The sequence below is a fragment of the Hypanus sabinus genome, chromosome 19, assembly GCF_030144855.1.
Source record: "Hypanus sabinus isolate sHypSab1 chromosome 19, sHypSab1.hap1, whole genome shotgun sequence".
In the NCBI taxonomy this organism is placed as follows: domain Eukaryota; kingdom Metazoa; phylum Chordata; class Chondrichthyes; order Myliobatiformes; family Dasyatidae; genus Hypanus; species Hypanus sabinus.
Genome location: NC_082724.1, coordinates 10,614,559 through 10,636,101, shown reverse-complemented (window position 1 = coordinate 10,636,101; position 21,543 = coordinate 10,614,559). Strand labels below are relative to the sequence as shown.

At 44.0% G+C, this 21,543-nt stretch overlaps 1 protein-coding gene across 7 annotated transcripts in view; it reads left to right on the top strand.

The window, feature by feature from the left end:
* The window catches only part of hemk1 (HemK methyltransferase family member 1), a 187,086-nt gene that overhangs the window by 89,462 nt on the left and 76,081 nt on the right, over window positions 1-21,543 (top strand). For all 7 annotated transcript variants that reach the window (XR_009506729.1, XM_059943995.1, XM_059943993.1 and 4 more), the window contains 3 exons: window positions 2,247-2,393; window positions 6,134-6,198; window positions 10,143-10,192. Coding sequence is in view for 6 of the 7 variants with exons in the window: in XM_059943995.1 (XP_059799978.1) it covers window positions 2,247-2,393; window positions 6,134-6,198; window positions 10,143-10,192 (262 nt within the window). In the remaining variant the exon portion in view is untranslated. The remainder of the gene's footprint in view (window positions 1-2,246; window positions 2,394-6,133; window positions 6,199-10,142; window positions 10,193-21,543) is intronic.

Genomic DNA, 21,543 nt, shown 5'->3' with positions numbered 1-21,543 from the left:
AAAACTGCCAGGGCAGTTGTTATTGATAACAGATCATGAAAGTTAATGAGAGAGAGACACAGCTAAAAGGTACCCCATGGTGGAATGGCTCCTACTAACAAAAGTAGGATTACCATTGATTACTGCTATTGTCTTTTGGAGAAGGGTTGTTTATTTGGTACTGTTCTATTCATTGAAACCCCTCAGGGGACAACCAGAGTGGGCTGGTTTGATGGGTTACATCATCCCAACCGGATTGACACCTGAGACCCCGTGAGTGGGGATAAAAGTGAGGTCTGGGATAACACCCCTCAGACGCACCAGGAGAAATGCTAGTGAGCATCAGAACCCCCACGGGACAGGGTGGGAGACCGGAGACTGAACGAAGGGTCGGTAAATTTTAACTCACAGTGTTTTGTAGCGAGACCAGTGGGGGCTTGTGTGTGTGTCCACCCTTGCCTGGGTGACGAGTCCACCACGGAAGAACGGTCTAGCTAAAGGACGGAGGGGTCATACATGAATGGCCACAACAACGTATTGACGAATCAAAATCATAAAGGAAGGTTGGCAAGATAATAGCTGTTACTGTTCACACATTTTCTCTCTCTCTCTCTCTCTCTCCAACAATTGCAACACATCGACAAACAACTACCGCAGCCTGCATGAACTGAACTGAACTTTATATTTCCATCTGACAATTCATTATCCCCTAGACAACGATAGAGCTTGTTTCATTAGTGATTATTATTATACCTGCACTTTTAGGTTTAGTATTGCTAATGTATAGTCTCTGTATATTCGCATTGATATTATTTTGTATATTTTTGCTAATAAATATTGTTGAAAGTAGTATCACCAGACTCTAATGGACACTTCTATCTTTGCTGGTAAGACACCCAGTTATGGGGTATGTAACAGGGCATGCACTTCTCCAAGGAAGGCCATTCTGCATCTGTAAGTTATGTAAAAGAGGACTGCAGTGTTAACCATGGAAGAATTTATAAATGAGTGCAAACCCAGTGCTCACTCATTCTTTCATTTCTTTCCATTTGCTTTCAGAATCAGTCAGATTTGTTATCACTGACATATGGTGTGAAATTTGTTTTGTGGCAGCAGTACAGTGCAATGCATACAATACAGTACGTGATAAAATTCATTAGGAGATTTATACACACACATGTACACACGCACACACACAGTGACTTGTGGTGTTCCGCAGGGGTTAATAGTGGGACTATTTCTTTTCACATAATATATCAACAGCTTGGATGACAGAAGTGATGGCTTTGTGGCCACGTTTGCAGGAGGTACGAAGATAGACAGAGGGATAAGTAGTATGGAGGAAGCAGAAAAACTTTTAACAGGTTGGGAGAATGGGCAAAGAAGTGGCAGATGGGATATAGTGTAGGGTAGAAGGAATAAAGGCATAGACTGTTTTCTAAATGGCGAGAAAAATCAGAAATCAGAGGTGCAGAAGGACTTGGGAATCCTAGTGCCAGATTTCCTAAAGGTTAACTTGGAAGTTGAGTTGATTGTAAGGAAGGTAAGTGCAAAGTTGGCATTCATTTTAAGAGGACTAGTATATAAGAGCGAGGATGTAATGCTAAGACTTAATAAGGCATTGATCAGATTGCACTTGGAGCATTGTGAGCAGCTTTGGGCCCCTTATCTGAGAAAAGGTGAGCTGGCATTGGAGAGGATCCAGAGGAGGCTCACAAGAATGATTCTGGGAATCAAAGGGTTAATGTATGAGGGGTGCTTGATGGCTTTGGGATTTTACTTGCTGGAGTTTAGAAGAATGGGGGGGGCGGGATCTTATTGAAACCTATCTATATTGAAAGGCCTTGATAGAGCTGGTGAGGAGAGGAAGGAGAGGTGAGTCTAGGATCAGAGCGTCAGAATAGAAGGAAGTCCATTTAGAACAGAGGTGACGAGGGTGATGAATCTATGGATTTCATTGCCACAGATGGCTGTGGAGGAAAAGTCACTGAGTATAGTTAAAGTGAACATTGATAGGTTCTGGATTAGTCAGGGCATCAAAAGTTATGGGTGGAAGGCTGGAGAATGGGGTTGAGAGGGCTAATAGATCAGCCATGATCAAATGACAGAGTATGCTCGATCAGTCGAATGTCCTAGTTCTGCTCCTGTATTTTATGGTCTTATGGTAATTTTCTTGAAGCCTATTACCGAATTAGTGCATGGAGTCTGTCTGCATACGAAGCGTGCTTTATTTCTTTCGTGCTGATTTTGTGCTTTATTTTAATTAGGGTTTAGTTGATCTGGTGCTGTTGGAACTCGCCACAGAAGAAAAGGTTGACTGGCAAAGCTTCAGTCAGGCTTCAAGCCCAATTTTTCTGGAAATTGGGTGTGGATCTGGTGCCATAACTCTGAGCTTGCTGCACTTCTTCAAACAAGTGGGTGTTGTCCCTATCTTTGTTAAAGCTCTTTTTATTAATATATTTGAATTTGAATGTAGCTATTTTAATGTTAGCTTATTCCAATGTAATTTTAATAATCCCATGATTACCTGAAGTACTTGAGGAAAAATTACATGAGGTAACACGCACCTAATTCTTCGGAAACTTTGAAGTTATAGAACATAAAACATAGAACATTGCAACACAGTGCAGGCCCTTCTGCCCACGATGTTGTGATCACCTTTTAACTAACTCTACAAATCTCTGGTGAGACCACACTTAGAGTATTGTGTTCAATTCTGGTCACCTCATTATAGGAAGGATGTGGAAGCTATGGAGTGGGTGCAGAGGAGATTTACCAAGGTGTTGCCTGGTTTGGAGAACAAGTCATAAGAAGCAAGGTTAGCAGAGCTGGGACTTTTCTCTTTGGAGCGTAGAAGAATGAGAGGGGACTTGGTAAAGGTGTACACGATTATGAGAGGCATAGATAGGATGGATAGTCAGTACCTGTTACCCAGGGCTCCCCAGCCTCCCGAATGATCTGGAATTAATCCAGTACCAGTTCCAGAGTGTTAGAAGCTGTACCTGGATGTACTTCTTGCAGATGTAGTCATCTGGGACATTGGAGGTTTCCCTGCCTTCCCACATGCCACAAGATGAACACTCAACTACCCTGCCTGGTGTCCCTATTGTTCCAACTGAGCAAATATAAAGAAGGAAAAACAATAAATAAACTGTGGGGGAGAAAAATATCTGCCGACACCTTTTCACTTTCTCTCACTCAAGCCTCTCCTCACTGAGGCCTCGAAGAGCTGAAGCCTCAAAATCTCCCTTCTAACAGAGTCCTGCGATTGAGGGAGGTACAGTTCCCATACCAGGAAGCGATGCAGCCAGTCAGGATGCTCTCAATTGTGCCCCTGTAGAAAGTTCTTGAGTGTCCATACCAAACTTTCTCAACTGTCTGAGGTGAAATAGGTGCCGTTGTGTTGCCTTTTTCACCACACAGCAGTGTGAACAGACCACTTGAGGTACTTAGTGATGTGGATGCCAAGGAACTTAAAGCTGTTCACCCTCTCAACCCCAGATCCACTGTTGTCAATAGGGGTTATATTGGTTATATTTAAAGAAGAGATTTGTAAGGGCTCAAAGATTACAGGGAGAAGGCAGGAGAGTAAGATTGAGGGAAGATATATATATAGAGAGAGAGAGTTAGAGTGTCTAAGACTTTTGCACAGTACTGTAGTAATTTTATAAGACCATAAGATACATGACTATTGACCCTGCTCCACCATTTCATCATGGCTGATCCAATTTTTCTCTCAGCCCCAATCTCCTACCTATTCCCTGTATCCCTTCATGCCCTGACCAATCAAGAATACATCAACCTCTGCCTTAAATATACATAAAAACTTGGCCTCCTCTGCTGCCTGTGGCAAAGAATTCCACAGATTCACCACTCCCTGGCAAAAGAAATTACTTCTCCTCTCCATTCTAAAATGACACCCCTCTATTCTGAGGCTGTCATCCCTGATTCTTCTGAATTCTCATGAAACAGGCCCAGAGCCATCAAATGCCTTTATATGACAAACTATTCAATCCTGAAATCATTTTTGTGAATCGTCCTTGAACCCCTTCAGTTTCAGTACATCCTAAGATAATGGGACTAAACTGCTCCCAATACTCCGAGTGAGGCCTCACCAATGCTTTCTAAAATCTCAACATTACATCCTTGCTTTTATATTCTAGTCTTCTTGAAATGCTAACATTGCATGTGGCTTCCTCACCACAGACTCAACCTGCAAATTTAACTTTAGGGAATCCTGCATGAGGACTCCCAAACCCCTTTGCATGCCAGATTTTTGAATTTTCTCCCCGTTTGGACAATAATCTATGCTGTTATTCCTTCTACCAAAGTGCATGACTATACACTTGTGTGTGCCTCAGTATTTTGTATTTTCTCTCCATTTAGAAAATAGTCAACCCTTTCACTTCTACCAAAGTGCATGACCATACACTTCCCAGCACTGTATTCCATCTGCCATTTATTTGCCCATTCTCCAAATCTAAGTCCTTTTGTAGCCTCTGTACTTCCTCAAAACTACCTGCCCCTCCACCTCTCTTCATATTGTCTACAAACTTTGCAACAAAACCATCATTTCCATCGTCTGAATTATTGACATATAACAAATCAGCCCAACGCAGTCCCCTGTGAAACACTAATAGTCAGCAGCTGCAAGGCCTCCTGCCATCAGCCAATGATCTAGTCATGCTAGAATCTTTCCTGTAATACCATGGGCTCATAACCTGTTAAGCAGCCTCATGTGCGGCACCTTATCAAAGGCCATCTTGAAAATCCAAGTACAGAACATCAACCAATTCTCCTTTGTCTACTCTGCTTGTTATTTGTCAGGCAAGACTTTCCCTTAAGGAAATCATGCTGACTACGGCCTGTTTTATCATGTACCCTTAAGCACCACAAAACCACATCCTTAACAATCAACTCCAATATCTCCCCAACCACTGAGGTCAGACTAACTGCCCTATAGTTTCCTTTCCTCTGCCTCTCCCCATTGAAGAGTGGAGTGACATTGGCAATTTTCCATTCTTCCAGAACCATTCCAGAATCTAGTGATTCTTGAATGATCTCCTTGAATTCTCCTTGATTCTTGAATGCCTCCCACGATCTCTTCAGCCTAAGACTTTTGCACAGTACTGTAAATCAGCTATATCGAATGATTGGCAGAACAGACTAGATGGGCCGGATGGCCTGATTCTTCTTCTCTGTCTTATGGTCTTATTCCAGTTTTAGATAGTTATATTGCTCCATTCAGTTATCTGATTAAATGTAAACACGAGATTTTCTGCAGATGCTGGAAGTCCAAAGCAACACACACAAAGTGCTGAGGAACTCAGCAGGTCAGGGAGCGTCTATGGAAATGAACAAACAGTCAATATTTTGGGGCAAGATCCTTCTGAAATGGAAGGGAGAAGATGCCAGAATAAAGAAGAGGGGGGAGGGGAAGGAGGCTAGCTAGAAGGTGATAGGTGAAGCCGGATGGATTGGAAAGATAAAAGGCTGGAGAAGAAGGAGAGGAGATAGGGGAGGAGAGTGGACTGTAAGAGAACGGGAAGGAGGAGGGGACCCAGGGGGAGGTGATAGGCAGGTGAGAAGAGGTGAGAAGCCGAAGTAGAAGAAGAGGGGAGGGGGAGGGAATTTTTTTTAACCAGAAGGAGATTTCGATATTTACGCCATCAGTTTGGAATATAAAGTGTTGCTCCTCCACCCTGAGGGCGGTCTCATCTTGACAGAAGAGGAGGCCGTGGACTGACACGTCAGAACAGGAATGGGAATCGCAATGAAATTGTTTGGCCACTGGCAAGTTCTTGTTTTGGCAGATGGAGCGCAGGTGCTCGATGAAACAGTTCCCAGCCTACAACGGGTCTCACCAATGTAGTGGAGGCCGCATTGGGAGCAGCAGACAAAATAGAGTCATAGGTGAAATGTTGCCTCACCTGGAAGGACTGTTTGGGGCCCTGAATGGAGGTGAATGGGCAGGAGTAGCATTCAGGCCATGTGCACGGATAAGTGCCAGGAGGGAGATTAGTGGGGAGGGACAAGGGAGTTGTAGAGGGAGCGATCCCTGCCGAATACGGTGGGGCAGGGAGATATAAAGGTACCGTATGTTTAGTGGCAGGAACAAATAATCCCCGTTCTGATTCAATGTTTTGCTTTGCAGGGTTTTGCTGTGGCAGTGGATAAAAGCCCTGAAGCTGTGAACCTCACCAGAGAAAATGCTGAGAGGTAATGGGCACTCGTGGCAAGCCATCCTTCCCGTGGGATACATGGGTTGTCCCTAGGTGCTCCTCCCACTGTCCAGAGATGAAACAGGCAGGTTAATTGGTCATTGTAAATTGTCCCATGATTAGGTAGGGTTAATCGGGTTTGTCGGGATGCTGGGATGGCTTGGCTTGAAAGGCCTACTCCACACTGAATCACAGAATAAATAAATAACAGGCCACAACATGCTGTCAGCCACAAACCACGTCAATATTATTCTCCACATGCACATATCCACAGGCAATACATTCAGATTCAGATCCCTTACTTTATCACTTGTACATCAAGATATAGAGTGAAATGTGTCATTTGCACTCTAAACCAAATAATGTGATGGGGGGAGGCCCCAAGTGTCGCCCCACTTTCTGACACCAACATAGCATGCCTACAGTATTCAGCAGAACAACACAAAACACAACATACAACAGCAAAACATACCCCATTCCCAGTTCCTCTCTCCCACCCACCACTCATATACACTGTCCTCCAAACATGGCACAGGCTGTCTTCGGCTGCCAGCAGACTTGTGGATTCACAGACACTGGTTTTGACTTCCCCTGCAGTCCAGCAGGGGATCACAGACCCAGACTTTTGGACTTCCAGTCAACCTTCAGGCTTTGATCTTCGGTATCAACGCAAGCCTCACCAACGACAAATGAGGACTCCAAACAAAAAGCCTCGAATATTGGACTCTCCCATGATAGGATCCAGAACATTAGACCTCAAACTCTGGTCTCACTAGTGGTCAGACCCTGAACACTAGGCCTCAAACTTTGGTCTCGCCATTGGTGAGACCTAAAACACTTGCTGATGACGGAAACCTGAACACTAGGCCTTGAACACATACTCACCAATGTCAGGACCCCAAACACTTGGCCTGGAATAGGCTGCACACACAAAATGCTGGGGGAGCTCAGCAGGCCAGGTACTGTCTATGAAGAAAGTACAGTCGACGTTTCGGGCCAAGTCCTGCCGAAGGGTCTTGGCCTGAAACATCGGCTGTACTTTTTTCCATAGATGCTGCCTGGCCTGCTGAGTTCCTCCAGCATTTTGTGTGTGTGTGTTGCTTGGATTTCCAGCATCTGTAGATCCTCTCTTGTTTGTGCCGGGAAACCTTTTGTGGGTGCCCCAGTATACACTTGCTGACCACACAAATTAGGAACAAGACTTGACCGCTCCCCTGAGTCTTCTCAGCCATTCAAGAAGTTGCACGGTGGAGAGTATCCTAGCTGGTTACAACACGCTCTGGTATGGAAAATCCAGTGCTCAGCAACAGAAAAGACTACAGGAAGTGATGGATACAGGCAAAGCCCTTCCCACCGCTGAATACATTTACATGGAGAACTGCCTTAAGGAAACAGCATCCATCAGCAAAAATACCCACTGTCCCCGCTGTGCTCCCTTTCTGCTACTACCATTGGTCAGGAGGTAGAGAAGCAGTATGCCCCACACCATCATGTTCATGAACCACTATTAATCTACAACCAGGGGATCCCAACCTGGGGTCCATGGACCCCTCAGTCAGTGGTAGGAGTTCATCACGTAAAAAAGCTTGGGGACTCCTACTCTGTCTCCTGAACTGGCATGGATAACAACTCGCCTCAACTCTGAACTGATTCACTTTCAAGATTCACTTACAGCTCATGTTCTCAGTATTATTTTTATTTGTACAGTTTTGTCTTCTTTTGCACATTGTTTGTCAGTCTTTGTCTGCTTATAGTATAGTCTTTTGTAAACTCAAATGCATTTATTTTCTTCCCTGTAAATGCCCGCAAGTAAATGAATCTCAGGGTAGTATATAACATATACGTACTTGGGTTTTATGCTTTGTAGTAGAGATGCAAATTTTTTTTGTTAATTCGGTTGATTTAATCGCTGCTAACTGGTTTCATATCTTCTAAGAAAGCACAAAATTCTAAAGCATTACACCACGTTTAATCCACCCAACATCAGCTGACGGTCGCCTTCCAGCCACAAGTTTAGCAATCAGGCATTTCTGAGCATGAATAGTTTAATGTTACTCAACAGACTGTTTGTCATTGACAGAGAGCAGCAGTTTGAAAAGTTACTTGGAAACTGATCTTGTTGATTTTGGAGATCCCCTGTGATGGGCGGGGCAGGGGATGGTGGGTGGAAGCAATGATTGAATTGATTAAGATATTATAAAGCAGATTGCATCATATCCTGAACTGCCTTTTGTGAAATCTTGGCCTGAAATATCTATTGTTGCCATCGTCTCTTGTCTAAAATTATATCGACTGATTCAGGTTATTTTCAGTGGAATTATCCAGTGAGAATGTTGCTGTTCTCAAGAGGCCTTGTTATGCATATTTAGACTTCAAGACATAGGACCAGTATTGGGACATTTGGCCTACTGAATCTGCTCTGCCATTCCATCATGGCTGATTTATTATCCCTCTCAATCCCATTCCCCTGCTTTCCCCCCATAACATTTGAGGCATTTACTATTCAGGAACTTGTCAACCTCCGGTTTAAGTATATCCAATGATTTGGTGTCCACAGCCATCTGTGGCAATGAATTCTGCAGATTCATCACCCTTTGGCTAAATAAATTCTGTCTTAGTTGTGTTCTAAAGGGTCGTCCTTCTTTTCTGAGTGTCTCCTCTGGTCCTAGCCTTCCCCACTATAGGAAACAATCTCTCCACCTCCACTCTGTCAAGGTCTTTCATTATTCAATAGGTTTCAATGAGATCCCCCTCTCATTCTTCTAAATTCCAGTGAGTACAGGTCCAGAGCCATCCAATGCTCCTCATATGTTAACCCTTTTGTTCCCAGGATAATTCTCATGAACTTCCTCTAGATCCTCTCCACTGCCAGCACATCCTTTCTTAGATAAGGGTCCCAAAACTCCTCACAGTACTCGAACTGCAGCTCAAGCCTCAGCTTTTTAAGTTTTATATTTAGAGTAAACTGATTAATGTATAATATTTATAATTATTCATATTATAATTCATATTTACTTTTAGGTCACATTTTAATGTCAAAATGACTTGACCTGCTTGGTCTCCGAAATTAATTTCTGAAGTACATGACCTATTGTTGTATAGTTGTCTCGTTTTATTACCCCCACATTTGCTGTTCAACACACTGAGTTCCAACAAGAGATTGTTGGTTGCTCCAGATTCCAGTATCTGTAGTGTCTTGGAGACACAAGAGTCTGCAGATGCTAGACACTACAAGAAACTTTTTATTTTTCTTTAATAGTTACAGTACATGTTGTATCTTTAAGAAAAGAATTAGCAAAAGTGTATTTTTTTTCTCTGCTTTCCCCATTGGAGGTCAACATAGACTCATGGGGCAAAATGATCTCCTGACTACCATGTTGTTAGAAAGGCAAAGCACCCTTCCTTGCAATGAAAATTGTTGTCATTTTTTGATCTGCCTCATATCAATATGTATTATTATTTCAGAGGGTTACCTCTTTACAAATTGCAAGAAAGGCAATTGATTTTTTGTTGTCAATTATAAGAAGGTTATGTTATTTCCCAGGGAAAGGGAATCAAAGCCTAGAAGACATATGTTTAATGTGTAAGATTTAAAAGAGACCTTCTTCACTCAGAGGTTAGTGGGTAGAGAGAATTACCAGCCAGAGGAAGTAGAATAACAACATTTGAAAGACACATGGACAGGAAAAATTTAGAAGGATATGGGTCAAATGCAGGCAAATGGGATTACCTTAGGTGGGTATATTGGTTGGCATCGACAGGTTGGGCCAAATGTCTTGTTTTGTGCTGTATAGCTCTAAGATTTTATGACTATAAGTACATAGAACAGTACAGCTCAGGAATAGGCCTTTTGGGTCACAAAGTCCATGCCAACCATGATGCGAAATATAACTATTATTTCTGCAATGCCACAATCACCTTTTTTGCTCATTTTTATTTTAGATTGTGTCTTCAACACAGACTTCAAGAATTGCAACTCAACATTTTATCCGGTAAGTAAAACCATGCATTTTACCCATTTCAATTTTCAATTCAATCGTACGCCACAATCCTCTTTAATTTTCCAATATCAAAAATTGCAACGGGTGGAGTTCACAGTCAAACTCATGGTAGATGATTTGGAAGATTTCAAGGATCTGTTTATTTACTGCCCATTACACTACTGGCATTTAAAGCACCAATGAAGGCCCTTCATCTTTGTCTAACAATATCGTCCCACACAGATGAAGAAGGAGTCTTTGTTGCTATTCTGTAATAATATTTTTTGACCATTCAGGGTTGTTACCCCTGAGCTGATCACCCGAACCTGGAGGACCAGTGGTCCACTCTTAGTCTGGCCTCTACCCTTTGACCTGCTTGGCTTGGGTGATCCAAAGCACAAAGCCCTTTCTCTAGTCAACATAGCTCTCCAAGTCATTGAAGCACACAAGCCTCCAAACCCTACAAGGTTCTGGTCCTCTTAGAGGATCAAGGATCAATTGTATTCGCCAGATACACTCAGTGGCAACTTTATTAAGTACCTCCTGTACCTAACATAGTGGCCACTGAATGTATGTTTGTGGCATCTGCTCCAAGGTCCAATATGTTGTGCATTCAGAGATATTCTTCTGCATATGACTGTTGTAACACGTGGTTATTTGATTTACTGTCACCTTCCTGTCAGCTTGAACCAGTCTGGCCATTCTCCTCTGACCTCTGTCATTAAAAGGGTGCTTTTGCCCACAGAGCTGCTGTTCACTGGGTTTTTTTATTTGCTTTTCCCTCCATTCTCTGTAAGCTCTAGAGTCTATTGGGTGTGAAAATCCCAGGAGATCAGCAGTTTTCGAGACACTCAAACAAGTATGCCTGGCACCAATAATCAATCCACGGTCAAAGTAACTTAGATCACATTTCTTCCCCATTCTGATTTGGTCTGAACAACAACTGAACCTCTTGACCATGCTTACATGCTTTTCTGCATTGTGTTTCTGCCACATGATTGACTGATTTTATATTTGCATTAATGAGCAGATAAACAGGTGTATCTAATAAACTGGCCTCTGAATTATGTTTCTATGTATTCAGAATTTGCTGTGGTGGATTGATCAGGGCATAACATGCAACAAAAAAACAACATTCAACAATTATAGAGAATTAAAAAAATATATAAAAATAAGTTAGAGGCTAAAGTACGGATATCAAATAAAACATTCATAAATACCAGCATGTATTTACAATGTAAACAGCATGAGATCCATTACTAAGTTGATGTTCCCAGTGTACCTGCATGTTAAAAAATCCCATGACTATCATAACATTGCCCTTTTGACATGTTTTGTGTATTCCCCATTGTATTCTGTAATCTACATCCCAGCTACTGTTCTGAAGCCTGTATATACAGTAACTACCATCAGGGTCCTTTTACCCTCACAGTTTCTTAATTCCACCCATAGGATTCAACATCTTCTGATCCTGTGTCACACCTTTCTAATGATTCTTTCTGGCATTCTTTACCAGCAGAGCCATGCCACCCCTTCTGTCTAGCTTTCTAGCCCTCCATACAATGTGTAACCTTGAACATTTAGCTCCCAACTACAACCATCCTTCAGCCATGATTCAGGGATGATCACAACATCATAGCCGAAAACCTGTAAAAGTGCAACAAGATCATCCACCTTATTTCCTGTACTCCGTACAATGACTTTGAGTCATGAGATGGAGCCGGTGCCGGCAATTGAAGCAGCGTCTGGAATGGGTGAAAATGGAGAATTGTTCAGCGTAACGGGCTGGAGGCGCAGTAAACCCAGGGAAGTGACGGGTCACGCTCACGTGCCGGGCATACGTTGGAGAGCCCGCTGATAAAGAGCATGTGGATCAAGAACACTGACGGCAGGACGCTGATTGGCCTCTTCCTGTGCACTGACCATGGCTGCCACGTCATCTTGGGCTCTGCTCAGGAGTACCTGAAGCCAACACATTCCCTGGTACAGGGCGTGCCTCGTGTCCTGGGCCTGGCAGTGGTCCCCGGACACCACGTGGTCTCCATCGAAGTGGAAACAGAGACCATGTCAAGCCTGCCGTAGGCATGAAAGGAGACACATTTCTCCCAAAGTCTGCATGCGTCTCCAGGGTTCTGAGGGCATTCAGCTCCAAGCATCTACCGCCTTCTCCCCATACCCTTGGACACCCTGACCAATCAAGAACCTATCAACCTCCCCCCCCCCACTTTAAATATACCCAATGACTTGGTCTCCACAGCCATCTACAGCAAAGAAATCCACGGATTCACGGCCCTACAACTGAATAAATTCCTCCTGGTAATGGAAGAAACTGGGAGATGTCGGGCTGGCGGAGTGGTGAAAGAAGATTGTCTGTGAGGGGGTCTGGATGGTTCAGGAGAGAGAGAAAGGGATAGAGGGGGAGTGGGTACTCATACCATTGGCTTGGAGACTGCCCAGACAGAATGTGAGGCAACCTTCTATAAGGAGGTTATAGAGATGTTACATTGAACTTACATAGAACCAAGGTTAAATCTCACTTCGGGAACCCTTAGGGGCTAAGTACTAGAAAAAGAATATGAAGGTATTGGAGGATGTCAAAAGTAATGTATAATGTTGATATCAAAGCTCAGAGATTAGAACCAGTAATCTTTGTTCCGTCAAATAAAGGTTTATCTAATAAATCTAACAATATACTCAGGAGATGATCTTGACAACTTTCTGCAGACTCTGGTTAAAATGAGGCTTGTGCTGACACCAGTGGCTGAGGTGGTTAGTCTGGGAGTCTAGTCCCTAAAGGGTGAGATGTACCATTTATGCTTGGGTCACACGGTTCAGTCTGCACCCTTAGGTGTGTGTTCCTACTGGAACCCTGATTGGATGGGAATATCATAAATCATCTGCTTCTCAAAAATGTAGACAATTTCACAGTCTGCAACAATTAATTTGTACCACCAGCCGGGATGCTCAACATGTAAACACTGTGTGTGTGGTTTGACAAGCAAAACACTCACTACCTCCACCCCATTGGAGTCAGCAACACTGATTACTATTAAATCATTTAAAACATTTAAATAAGGCCCCACGAATACCTAAAATACTGTCTTGTGTTTAGTGCCACAATTAAGCATGCAAGTTTCTGGTGAGCAGTGTTGTGACTGTGATCTGAGTCACCAGAGAGATACTGAAGCTGGTGATATAAAAGGTTGCTATTCATCACAACAACCAGGCATTCTCCTGATGACCCTCTCAGTAGAGTTTCCCAAACTCAAAGTGCATCACATTTTTATACCCTTAAGATCAAAAGTAACAGCAGGAGACTCAACAAGCGTATGTAAATATGAATTAACAGAGTGCCACTTGGGTGGCAAAAGGTGTGGAATTGTAAAGACCATAATGGAAACATGTGTAAAGGATTGAGGGTCATTGAATGGTTTATTGTACATAATTTTATTTTCAAATAAAGTATATTTTGTTTATTAAAAAAAACAGCAGGTGGTTCAAAAACGTGAGAAATTCTGCAGATGCTGGAAATCCAAAGCAATACACGCAAGATGCTAACACGAGGAAATCTGCAGATGCTGGAAATTCAAACAACACACACAAAATGCAGGTGGAACACAGCAGGCCAGGCAGCATCTATAGGGAGAAGTCCTGACGAAGGGTCTAGGCCCGAAACGACGACAGCGCTTCTCCCTAGAGATGCTGCCTGACCTACTGTGTTCCACCAGCATTTTGTGTGTGTTGTCACACAAAGTGCTGGAGGAACTCAGCAAATTAGGCAGCATCGATGGAAATGAACAAACTGTCAACATTTCAGGCCAAGACCCGTCTTCAGGACTGTCCATGTTTCAGATCCTGAAGAAGAGTCTCAGCATGAAACATTGACTCTTTGCTCTTTTCCATGGATGCTGCCTGACTTGCTAAGTCCCTCCAGCGTTTTGTGTGTGTAGCTGGTGATTCAGTACAATTTCAATAGTTACAAGGACATTGTTTACTTCAATATTTGCTTTGACAGTGCTTCCTTTGAGTTGCATATCTGCAGATCCCAGACACTCAAAGTGAGGGCTGATTCTGAGTAGACAAAGATCCCAACCATTGAATCAGAATCAGGTTTAATATCCCCAGAATACGTTGTGAAATTTGTTGGCTTTGTGGTGCATGATATTGTGTGTGACCTCCTTCGATCGTGGTCGACCATGGGTACTGCACCTCTGGTAGTCACTGGTTCATCGATCAGCGTCGACTGTGGCTATTGAGGCCGATCCTGGAATGGTAGGCTCTGCCACAGTTGCTGCATGTGTAGGGCTTCGTGGGATTGTTGTCCGCTGTTCACTGTGCTCTCCGTTTAGCTCTCCACTCCTCAAACTGACTCAGGATCACTCTTTCGCCTTGCTCTAGGTGTTGCTGAGGAGTACCTCGCCATTTGTTGCGGTCATTTGCTGTGTCCTCCAGCACTCTGTGATGATTTTTAAGGCTTTCATGTCACGCTTGCAGAGGTCCTTGAAGTGAAGCTGGGGTCTACCAACGTTCCTCTTGCCTGTTGCTAGTTCTCCGTGGAGGATGTCCTTTGGCAGTCTACCATCCTTCATACGATGGTTGTGGCCCAGCCAGCGCAGTTCGCATTGTCTTAAAAGTGTGAGCATTGTGGGAAGTCCAGCACAGAAGAGGACCTCAGAGTTTGGGACTTTGTCTCTCCAAGTGATGCTGAGGATGTGGCGAAGGCTGCACAAAACTATTGAGTTTCCTGTCCTGTTTGGAGTAGGTGGTCCAAGTCTCACTACCATACAGGAGGGTGCTGATAACACATGCATTGTACACGGCAGTCTTGGTCTTTGTAGCAAGTTTTGGATTCTCCCAGACACGCGAGGAGAGTCAAGCAAGGATCGAAGCTGCTTTGCCAATATGCCAATTGATTTCAGCATCGAGGGAGAGTGTTGCTAATGGTCGACCCCAAGTATGTGAACCGTGGACTACTTCTAGATCGTAATTGTCGATGGCAATGACTGGTGTCTCCACTACGTTCTGGGCAAGGACATTTGCTTTCTTTAGGCTGGTGGTAAGCCCGAAGTCTTTGCATGCCTTAGGAAGCGGTCCATGAGAGTTTGTAGTTGCTGTTTGGTGTGCGAGGTTATAGAAGCATCATCAGCAAAGAGCATGTCACATATTAAGGTCTTTCGCACCTTTGTTCTTGCTCTCAGGCGCGCAGGGTTGAACAGCCGCCCATCAGACCTGGAGTGCATGTAGATGCCTTCTGTCAACATCCCAAATACGTGCTTCAATAGCAGAGAGAGGAAGATGCTGAATAATGTTGGGGCCAACACACATCCTTGTTTGACTCCACTATGAATAGCGAAGGGCTCTGATGAGCTGTCATCGTACTGAACAGTAGCCCTCATGTCATCATGGAATGACTTGATGACAGTTTGGAGATTCAGGGGACAGCCGATCTTGAGGAGAATCTGAAAGAGCCCATTCTTGCTTACGAGGTTGAATGCCTTGATCAAGTCAATGAAAGCGACATAGGGGGGTTTCTGTTGTTCTCTGCCCTTCTCCTGGAGTTCACAGCGTGAGAAAATCATGTCAATAGTTGACCTCCTTGCACGAAAACCACATTGGGTCTCAGGGTAGACCCGTTCTGCTAGTGCTTGTAGACGTGCCAGAGTTATACAAGCAAAGGCTTTGCTGACAATACTCAGGAGGGAGATACCCCTGTAGTTGTTGCAGTCGCTCTTATCACCCTTGTTCTTGTACAAAGTGACGATTTTGGAGTCGCGTATATCCTGTGGTACAGCTCCTTCCTTCCAGCACTGATGGAGGACCTCGTGTGAAGGTTGGAGGAGTGAGCTCTTGCAGTGTTTGATCAGGTCTGGAGGAATCCCATCATTGCCAGGAGCTTTCCCCGGGGCCAGACTGTCAGTTGCCTTGCTGAGGTCCTCAATGGTTGGTACGGAGTCGAGTTCATCCATGACCAGTAGACAATCGATGGCATCAATGGCTGAGCTAACAACCACATTTTCCCTCAAGTAGAGCTCAGAGTAGTGTTCTACCCAGCGTTCCATCTGCTTGCTTTTATCAGTGATTACTTCACTGCTGGATGACTTAAGGGGTGCTGTCTTGCTCTCCGATGGGCCAAGGGCCTTCGTCACTGAACTGGAGCCAGTACTCATTTGTGCACTGCCTTGCAGTCTGCTGCACTTTGCTTCTAGCAGCTCGAAGTGCCTGCAGTGTGTGGTCAGATGGTGAGCGCTTGTACTCTGTGAGAGCTGCACGCTTGGCTTTGATGACAGGAGTCATGAGGTTGGACTTTGCCTCAGACCAGTCACTGCTCTTTGTGGTCTTTCTTCCAAAGATAGAGAGTGCTGATTCATGGATGGTGTCGCAAAGGTATGACCATTGTTCTGTTGCAGTATCTCCTTGTGAGGAGGTGGTCATAGCACCCTGTGCTGACTTGGCAAACTGTTCAACCTTTTCTGACTGTTTCATCTCTGTTGTGTTGATGCGAGGTTTTCCAGTTTGTTTGGAGTGGTGGATTTTCTTCAGACATAGTTTGATCTTGCAGCATACTAAAGCATGATCCATATCGCAGACTGCACTTCGGCATGAGTGGGTGATTAGTACAGAGTTGATGAAAGAGCACCTGGTGATGATCATATCTAGTTGGTGCCAGTGTTTAGACCATGGATGTCACCATGAGACCTTGTACTGCGACTTCATCTGAAAGTAGGAGTTAGTTACACACAGGCCATGATAGGAGCAGAACTCCAGGAGATGTTGTCCATTGTCATTTATTTTGCAAATTCCAAAGTGGCCAAGACAAGACGGCCAGGAATCGTTATTGGCTCCCACTCTGGCGTTGAAGTCACCAAGGAGAACGAGGTGCTCATCACTGGGAATATTCCTGACAACAGCTTCTAATTTGTCAGAGAACATGTCTTTTGCCTCAGAGTTCAAGGTAGGGGCATACACACTGATGAGAGACACTGGGCCATGGCTGGCATGTAGGTGGAGAGTCATTAGTCATTCTGATCCATTTTCTGGTGACTCCACCATTTGCAACAAGGAGTTCCTAACGGCAAAACCCACTCCACACTTGCGGTTCTCACAGTCACACTCACAGTCTTGGTTCTTTCCCTGCCAGAAAAATGTGTAGTCCCTTTCCTTCAGTGCATGATAATAGAGAGAGAAAAGGAAGACTGTGAATTATAGTAAGTATGTCTACATATATGGATATGCATGGTCACTTCACTTTGCAAACCATAGCTCTTAGCAGCCAGCCTCTCACTGTGGGCCAGCAGCCTCTGCTCTTTGGTCAGAGTTGTCTGCTTGCTAACTTGTACTTTTAACTTCAATCTGATTACTGCTCGCAATTCACATTAAGAACTGGAGACTTGTATTAATATCTACTAAATTCACATAATTTCACAACTCCAAATAAATCCCTGCAAGCTGCGTCTCTGCACCGAAAAGCCCTGCAGCAATAGTCATCTCAGGAAGTCAGATCTGTGGTGTGGAGCTCTCAGATCTGCTGAGGTAGCACTGGCATGGCTGAGTGTATCAGTCGTTTTGTTTGTTCATCTTGGAACTTCCCAGTACATTTTTCCTGGCATGGGGTATTGATGTCATTAGGTGGAAGTGGCGAACAGTGTAAGCAAATGCGCTCTCTTGGAGCACAGTCAACCAAAAGTTCTTACACTCTGTGGTTGCAAGCTAATTATAGACCTTTAGAAATAACAATCGGTATTATTTTCCTTCATCGACAGTTAAGGATGACTTGTCGTGTGGGTGCTGTGGTGACTGTCAACACCAGTGTGGGACTTCACATTCTGCTAAATGCTGGCCAGCAGGTCAGGCAGCATCAATGGAGGGGAACAAACAGTTGATGCTTTGGACTCAGACGCTTCAGCGGGGCTGAAAAGGAATGGGGGAGTCAGAATGAGGTGGGAGGAGAGAAAGGAGTGCAAGCTGGCAGGTGATAGGTGAGGCCAGCTGACGGGGAAGATTGGTGGTGGCTGGAAAACGTAAAGGACTGAGGAAGAAGGAATCTGGTAAGAGAGGAGATTGGACCTCAGGAGAAAGGGAAGGAGGAGGGGATCTTGAGGGAGGTAATGGGCAGGTGAGGAGAAGGGTTGGGGTAAATGGAGATCCAGAATGGGGAATGAAAAAAGAGAAAGGGGGAGAGAGGAGGAATTACCAAACACCATTTTAGCCCAAAACACTGACTGTTTATTCCTTTCCATAAATGCTGCCTGGCCTGCTGAATTCCTCCAGCATTTTGTGTGTGATTTCCATCACCTATAGAACCTCGTGTTCAGACTCTCTGTTATGACTGACTAAAGCTAAGCCACATGGGAGCTGTAATTAGGAAACATAAGGGTCTTTATTCACACAGCAGGACAGATGAGTCCAGGAGAATCGAGGAGAATACAGGTGGCACAACAGTGTATCAGTTAACACAACACTATTAGGGCACCGGCAATCCAGATTCAATTCTGCAGCTGTCAGTAAGGAGTTAGTACATTCTCCCTGTGACTGCGTGGGGTTCCTCCTGATGCTCTGGTTTCCTCCACATTGAAAAGACGTACGGTTAGTAGGTTAATTGATCACATGAGTGTAATTGCGCAGTGCAAGCTCATTGGGCTGGAGAGGCCTGTTACTGTGCTGTATCTCTAGTTAAGGATCTCACTCTCCTGACATGATGTTTCAGGAGTCTGATGGTGTAGGGTAGTAACTGTTCCTGAACCTAGTGGTATGGGACCTAAAGCTCCTGTACATCCTGCCCGATGGTAGCATCGAGAAGAAAGCATGGCCTAGATCAGGGGTCGGCAACGTTTACCACTAAAAGAGCCAATATGGACCCATTTCCCACAGAAAAGAAAACACTGGGAGCCACAAAATGAAATAACACTGCATACAACGGGTTTTTTTTGCCTTTATGCTATGTATAAACAAACTATAATGTGTTGCATTTTTGAAATTGATGAACTCCTGCAGAGAAAACGAAATTACATTTCTGCATGCAACAAAAACATTTTGAACTCCGAAAAAAAGACGTTGGGTTGAAGGTTACTCCATAGTTAGCCTACCTTGGATCGAAGAATTAAAAGAAAGCGCGCACTGGCGGGTGTCAGGCATTGGCAGTGGTGATGTATATTAATAGCGATAAAAAACACGTTGTAGCGGTGTAGCGCTACACGCAGCGCTAAAATAAAGACTGCAGTCAAAGGTAACTATTCGAACTAAACAGCCTTGCTTTTAAGCCTCCCTCAACCCAGCCCCCATGGACGCAGATGCTGCAAAAGACGCGTACTCACAAACCCCCGTAGGCTATCTCCCTTAGCCGGAATGCTGGCTAATTGTGAGGAAATGTGTCGCCACACTTAGATTGTACAAGATCACCATAATCTTCAAATTTAGAATTACATTTCAAAAGCTAACAAACTAACATAAAATACATTTTAATTAAATACTGACCAATTATTTCCCAAAGCCACAGGGAGCCGCAGCACAGAGGTGAAAGAGTCACAAATGGCTCGGGAGCCGCAGGTTGCCGACCCCCGGCCTAGATGGTGGGGGTCCTTGATGATGGACACTGCTTTCTGGTGGTGGCACTCTTTGCAAATTATTCTATGATGGGAAGGGATTTTCCTGTGACAGAAAGGCTGTATCCACCACTTTTTGTTTCCATACCAGGATGTGATGCAAACAGTTTAGGTACTCTCCTCTGTACATCTATAGAAATATGTCAAAGTTTTGTTAAACCCAGTCAACCACAGGGATAAAATGCAAAGACAGTAACAAAGTCGGAATTGAACCTCAGTGACTGGGGCTGAGAGCTAACAGCTCCATTAGCTGTCCCATTCTGTAAACTTTCTAACTGAAGTTCTCAATACTAGTTCAAATGCCTCGCTCTTAATGTGAGCAGTTTTGGGCCCCATATTTAAGAAAGGATGTACTGGCTTTGGAATAAGTCCTGAGAAGGCTCAGGAGAATGAACCCAGGAATGAAAGTGTTAAACATATGAGAAACATTTAATGGCTCTGAGCCTGTGCTCGCTAGAGCTTAGAAGAATGAGGGTGGGTTCCTGTTGAAACCTACCAAATATTGTAAGGCCTAGACTGAGTGGAGAGGATGTTTCCAGTGGTAAGAGAGTCTGGGACCAGAGCACAGCCTCAAAATAGGACGTCCCTTTAGAACAGAGATGAGGAGGAATTTCTTCAGCCAGAGGGTGATAAATCTGTGGAATTCATTCCATTTGGCTGCCGAGGCTAAGTCATTGGGTGTATTTAAAGTGGAGGTTGCTAGGTTCTCGATTTGTAAGGGCATCAAAAATTACAAGAAGAATGGAGTCCTCAATACCCAGAGCCTGGACTGACACCTTACTGCCCTATTGTCCTGTTTATTATTTATTGTAAAGCCTGCTCTGTTTTGTGCACTTTATGCAGTCCTGGGTAGGTCTGTAGTCTAGTGTAATTTTTTTTTCTGTGTTGTTTTTTACTTAGTTCAGTCTAGTTTTTGTACTGTGTCTTGTAGCACCATGGTCCTGAAAAAACATTGTCTCATTTTTACTATGTCCCGTACCAGCAGTTATGGTCGAAATGACAATAAAAGCGACTTGACTTGAGTTGAAAGGGAAATAAATCAGCATGATCAAATGGTGGAGTAGACTCGATGGGCCGAATGGCCTAATTGTGCTCCTACATCCTATTGTCTTCTTTGTTTTGAACGATAGGGACCTGAGTTTCAAGATGTCATTAGGGATGTTTCACACTGTTGAGGAGGCTGTAAGAATTTTAGAAGAGGTTAATTTGTGCACTTGGAATTCTGTTGCTGTGACAGAGTTCAGAGAGTTGGTGTCAGGAGCCTGGTGTCAGGCATGTAAACAATGTGGCTGACCAACTGGAGCTGACTGAGTGTAATTAGGCCTGAGCGAAAGGCCGTGTACAGCAGTTGTGCTGCTCTCTGCATTTCTCTTGAAGCAAATACATTGTGAAAGCCCTGGTTCAGGGGGACAGAATACAAACTTCAAATCCAGTTTGCAATTCGTTGGCCTCTGGAAGAGCTAGCTGAGGACAACTCAGATATTTACATATATCCTTATCTTATCATGGTGGATTTATGGAAAATAAATCCAGGTCCCAGTTGTTACTGAAGGCAAAATCCCACAAAGAATGGAAATATGAAATAAAATAAGAACTTCCAATTTAAGATGGCGCTGGTGCAGCTCAGCGACTAATTATTGGTGGTAAACAAAACAAAGTAAACAACTCAAAACTTTATTTGTTTTTCTGGTAAACGATCACTGCAAGCAATAACCCGTAACTTCTTTTGAAGTTGAGCTTTTGAACCGCCTGTACTACCTGGCA